This window comes from Oryzias melastigma, unplaced genomic scaffold (assembly GCF_002922805.2).
Source record: "Oryzias melastigma strain HK-1 unplaced genomic scaffold, ASM292280v2 sc00616, whole genome shotgun sequence".
Lineage (NCBI taxonomy): Eukaryota > Metazoa > Chordata > Actinopteri > Beloniformes > Adrianichthyidae > Oryzias > Oryzias melastigma.
The window spans coordinates 6,247-10,714 of NW_023417208.1; the positions used below are offsets into that span (position 1 = coordinate 6,247).

Sequence of the window (4,468 nt, forward strand, 5' to 3'; positions counted from 1 at the left end):
ATGTACTGATGGATAAATACCATGTATTTCACAGTTTTACTTTTGCAAAAAATTTATCAATATATAAACTAATCTTAAATCATCATTTAAAAAAAAGTGAAATATTGTCTGGTGCTGTCTGAGAAAAAGCATGGTTTTTATGATTATGAGTTATTACATTGTCTAGAAGATGACATCATCTTCCATCATCTTTGTTCATTTTTTCCCCTCATTTTTTATTTCTTTTTTTATTGTGTTATTCAGTCAGTTTTAATCCTTGAAATGAATTTAAAAAATAATTAAATAAAATAGAAAAAGCAATATTTTTTACTCAAGTAAAGAAATATTTGCTGTGGTTTAAGCAAAAACTTTACCAAAACATTGCAGCCCAGAAAAAATAAATAAAAATACATTAAATATCTGGGAAAAAAGCAGAGGCTTGACTTGAAATCATTGATTTATTGAAGATGTTGATGTGCTTTACTGTTTTTTAAGTGTTCTTTGGGTAGAATTTTTTCATTATTGTTCATACACTACATGGTTAGGGTGAGTTTTCCCTTTAAAAGTTGAGGAAGAACCGAAGACGGAGATCCTGGTTTGTGCACATCCACCTGCCTGCACATTAACTAATGAATTCCACATGAGCTGCAGAGGACATGCTCAGAACTGATCTGCACACTCTCTTCTATTGTTACTTTTGTGAAGTCAAACTAAGAACAAAACCAGCAAAAGTTGTTCATTTCAGTTTTAGTTTTTCAGTGGTTTTTTGTACGAGTTTGAAGCTGTCAGGATTGCATGCAGGAAACAAAACTGTAGAAACTTTGCTGTTAAAAATGTGTTTGCTTTAATGAGTGGTTTTCCCTTTTCCCCAGTGGCCTTTGACCCCCAGTCGGAGTCAGGCATTGGCCTGCAGTGCAGCAGATAGCGCCTGTTTGCTCATCCTTTTGGAGAGAGGGGAAAGTCCAGCATCTGTCTCACATGTCTGTCGAAACGCCGTCCGTAAAAACTAGGGTAACCAGTTTTTGGAAAGGACTATCTCCGGACCAGCACATGTTAAAAAATCTATCCGGATAGTTTTGTCTCAGTGGGTAAGGTTGGGCTTTTTGTTGGGTCAAGACTGCGTGTTTGTGTGTTTTAGAGGATGAGTGGGTTCCTGCTGGTCCTTTGTCTTGCTTTGTGGCACCAGGGGGGGACAGCGGGGCCCGACCCGCCGGGCTGCAGCAGCCCTGATGCGGTGAGGGCAGCAGAAGAGGCTCTGGAGCAGATCAACCAGGACAGGACAAGCGGATACATCCTGAGCCTCAATAGACTGTATGATGTCTCCCACACGCCACAACAGGTTTGGGTCAGCACTAAAATATGCGTGCATGAGCAAAGATTATATTCTACACTTTATTGAGACCCACAGGTTGAAACTCTAACCGTGGATTGGATTTTTACCAGTTCTTGATTAGGAAATTTGGAACCTAAGATGATTGGTTAAGCAGTTAATATAATCAGTTTTGGCCACGCCCTCAGGAATGCATGACTTTGAGTCTTGCTGCTACCAAAGGGAGGCGTTTCAGTTTAAATACACTTGTTCCAAAGTTTGCAATAAGTTGCAATGTTTCCTAATATCGCATTTATATTCTGTTTTGTTATCCGAAGTTGAGCGAGTTATCATGTAGTTCTTCAAAAGCTGAACCGTCTCTTGCAGGTGACCAATTAAGCTATAAAAGGGGCACAAATATTTAAGTTTTATGGGCAACAGCTTAAAAACATGTGTTTTCTGTCTTCAAATAATGTCTGTCCCAGATGAAAATAAGGAAAACTTTAGCAAAAGAAAAAAAGTTATGTATTTTTTTTAAACACCATATTTTATAACATTTTTAAAATCTGTGTTTTTTCACAGGAGCGAGGGGGGTCAGTCTACACTCTGACCATTGATGTCATGGAGACTAAATGTCATATAACCAGCAAGAAAGCCTGGAAACAATGTCAAGTCAAAGGCATTGGAGATGTTCCAGTGAGTAAAAAGTAGATTTGCAAGATTTTTAACTGAATTGTTGCCATAACAGGAAGCCAAAAGAACTGTGTAAACATTTTTTATTATTATTATTTTAAGCTTTTTGCATTAAAAAATAAAGAAAAATTAAAAACACACATTTAAAAAGTAGCTTGATCAAAGTTTGAAAAGATATAATCAGTTTGTGGGTCTTGTTTGGTAAAATTAATTTAAAAAATTCATGCAATAAGTACCAAGCACAATTAAATATAGACATTTGGACAACAATATTATAGTAAAGTCAGCCAAAATAGAGCACAGATTAATAACCAAACACATAAATCTCTTTCAAAAATGAGAATGGAAATACCAAAAGAACAAATCCCAGCAATGCACCTTTTAACATCGTAGTGCAAAATAAACAAATAATAAATACTAGTTTGCTTGACTTGATGCCTAGCTTTTTTTTTTACAAACACATTTTAAAACCTAAAAAAATATAATAGAATTATCCTTTTTTTTAGCCCCTACTGTGTACAATTTGTGGGATGCATGATGGTGTAGTGGTTAGCATCCCGCCTCACAGCAAGATGTCCCAAGTTCTAATTCCGGCTGGGACCTTTGCATGTTTGCGTATTCTCCCTGTTAGCTTTCTTCAGGCATTCTGGCTTCCTCCCACCATCCAAAAACATTCCACATGGGTTAATTTGTATCTATGAATTGTCCTGTGTGGCCCTGTAACAGACTGGTGACCGGTTCAGGGTGCCTTCGAACAGTAGTTAGATTAGCTCCAGAGAGACTGAGAGAAATATAGGGGTTCCCAAAATGGACTGAAGGATGAAAACAATTGTATTTTAAATCTGAAATACTTTTTCTGCTATTTCCCCTCTGTCATAATTTTTCCACTTTTACTACAATCTTCTATTGACACTTAGACCTTGTATTTAGGCGGCAGTACTAATTTCAGTCAGATTTCATTATCTTTATGCAGGATTTTTTTAATGGGCTTTTTAAAAAGTTGATTATTTTATCCCTCAGCTTTGATTTAAGTTTATAAAGTGGGGCCAAATTTGTTTAGTCAGCCACCAATTGTGCAAGTTCTCCCCCTTAAAAAGATGACAGGTCTGTAGTTTTCATTGTAGATATTTCTCAACTATAAGAGACAAAATTAGAAAAAAAAAATCCAGAATAACATTGTCTGATTTTTAAAGAATTTATTTGTAAATTATGGCGGAAAATAAGTGTCTAGTCAATAACAAAAGTTCAACTCAATACTTTGTTATGTACCCTTTGTCTGTAAGACAGTTTTCACAAACTGTTGCTGGTATTTTTGACCCATTCCTCCATGCAGATCTCCTCTAGAGCAGTGATGTTTTGGGCAGCTCAGAACTCCCTCCAAAGATTTTCAATGGGGTTGAGATCTGGAGACTGGCTAGGTCACTCCAGGACCTTAAAATGCGTCTTATGAAGTCACTCCTTCGTTACCCAGGAGTGTGTTTGTCTTCCATTTCTTAATAATTGCTCCCACAGCTGATTTCTTCACACCAAGTTGCTTACCAATTGCAGATTCAGTCTTCCCAGCCTGATGCAGGTCAACAGCTTGTTCCTGGTATCCTTAGACAGCTCTTCGGTCTTGACCATTGGTCTTTGGTCTTGGAATGTGACTGTTTAAGGTTGTGGACAGGTGTCTTTAATATAGATAACGAGTTGAAACAGATGTCATTAATAAAGGTAACGAGTGGAGGACAGAAGATCTTCTTACAGAAGAAGTTAGATAGATAGATAGACCTTTATTGTCATTATCACAAGGACAATGAAATTGCAGCAACCGTTTCAGTGCCACTTGCACTGAAACGGTTTGTTTACAGGTCTGTTAGGGACGGAAATCGTTATTTGTTATTAACCAAATACTTATTTTCTACCACAATTTCACAGTTTACAAATAAATTCTTTCAAAATCAGATCACGTGATTATCTGTTTTTTGTTTTTTTTTCTCATTTTGTATTCATAGTTAAGGCATACCTATGATGAAAATTACGGGCCTCTCATCTTTTTAAATGGGATAACATACACAACTAGTGGCTGACTAAATACTTTTTTGCCCCACTGTAAGTCAATATTGTCTTTTATTAATTAGTTCATCTTAAGTCAAATCCTTGGTGTGAATGCAACTATTTCATAAGCTCAAACTCAGTTCCCAAAATGTTGTAAACTCAGACAACAGGAGAAACATTAAAATAATTTTTAATCACTTTGAAACAGTTGATGTATTTTTTCCTGAGTTTATGACCTGGCTCTTTCTGTGTCTTTATATGAACATGTGTCCTTCAGGTGTATGGAGAGTGCCAGGTATCAGTATTTGTTGACACTCAAGTCAAACTTCAAAGCTACTCTTGTGCCCTGCGTGAAGGTAAATTGAAGAATCAAACAGTTACATTTTCCATTATTGCACCCAAAGGAATTTGTGTTTGTTTGCCTGCATTTTTATAAATAGCTTGTCCAAA

At 36.4% G+C, this 4,468-nt stretch overlaps 1 protein-coding gene across 1 annotated transcript in view; it reads left to right on the forward strand.

Annotated features, from left to right (window-relative positions):
- The first annotated feature begins 919 nt into the window (after window positions 1-919).
- si:ch211-284e20.8 (uncharacterized protein LOC563738 homolog) overlaps window positions 920-4,468 on the forward strand; it is a 7,247-nt gene continuing 3,698 nt past the window's right edge. Inside the window, exons 1-3 of the mRNA XM_024263700.2 lie at window positions 920-1,318; window positions 1,871-1,984; window positions 4,296-4,374. Of these exons, the coding sequence (XP_024119468.1) occupies window positions 1,121-1,318; window positions 1,871-1,984; window positions 4,296-4,374 (391 nt within the window). The 5' untranslated portion in view covers window positions 920-1,120. The remainder of the gene's footprint in view (window positions 1,319-1,870; window positions 1,985-4,295; window positions 4,375-4,468) is intronic.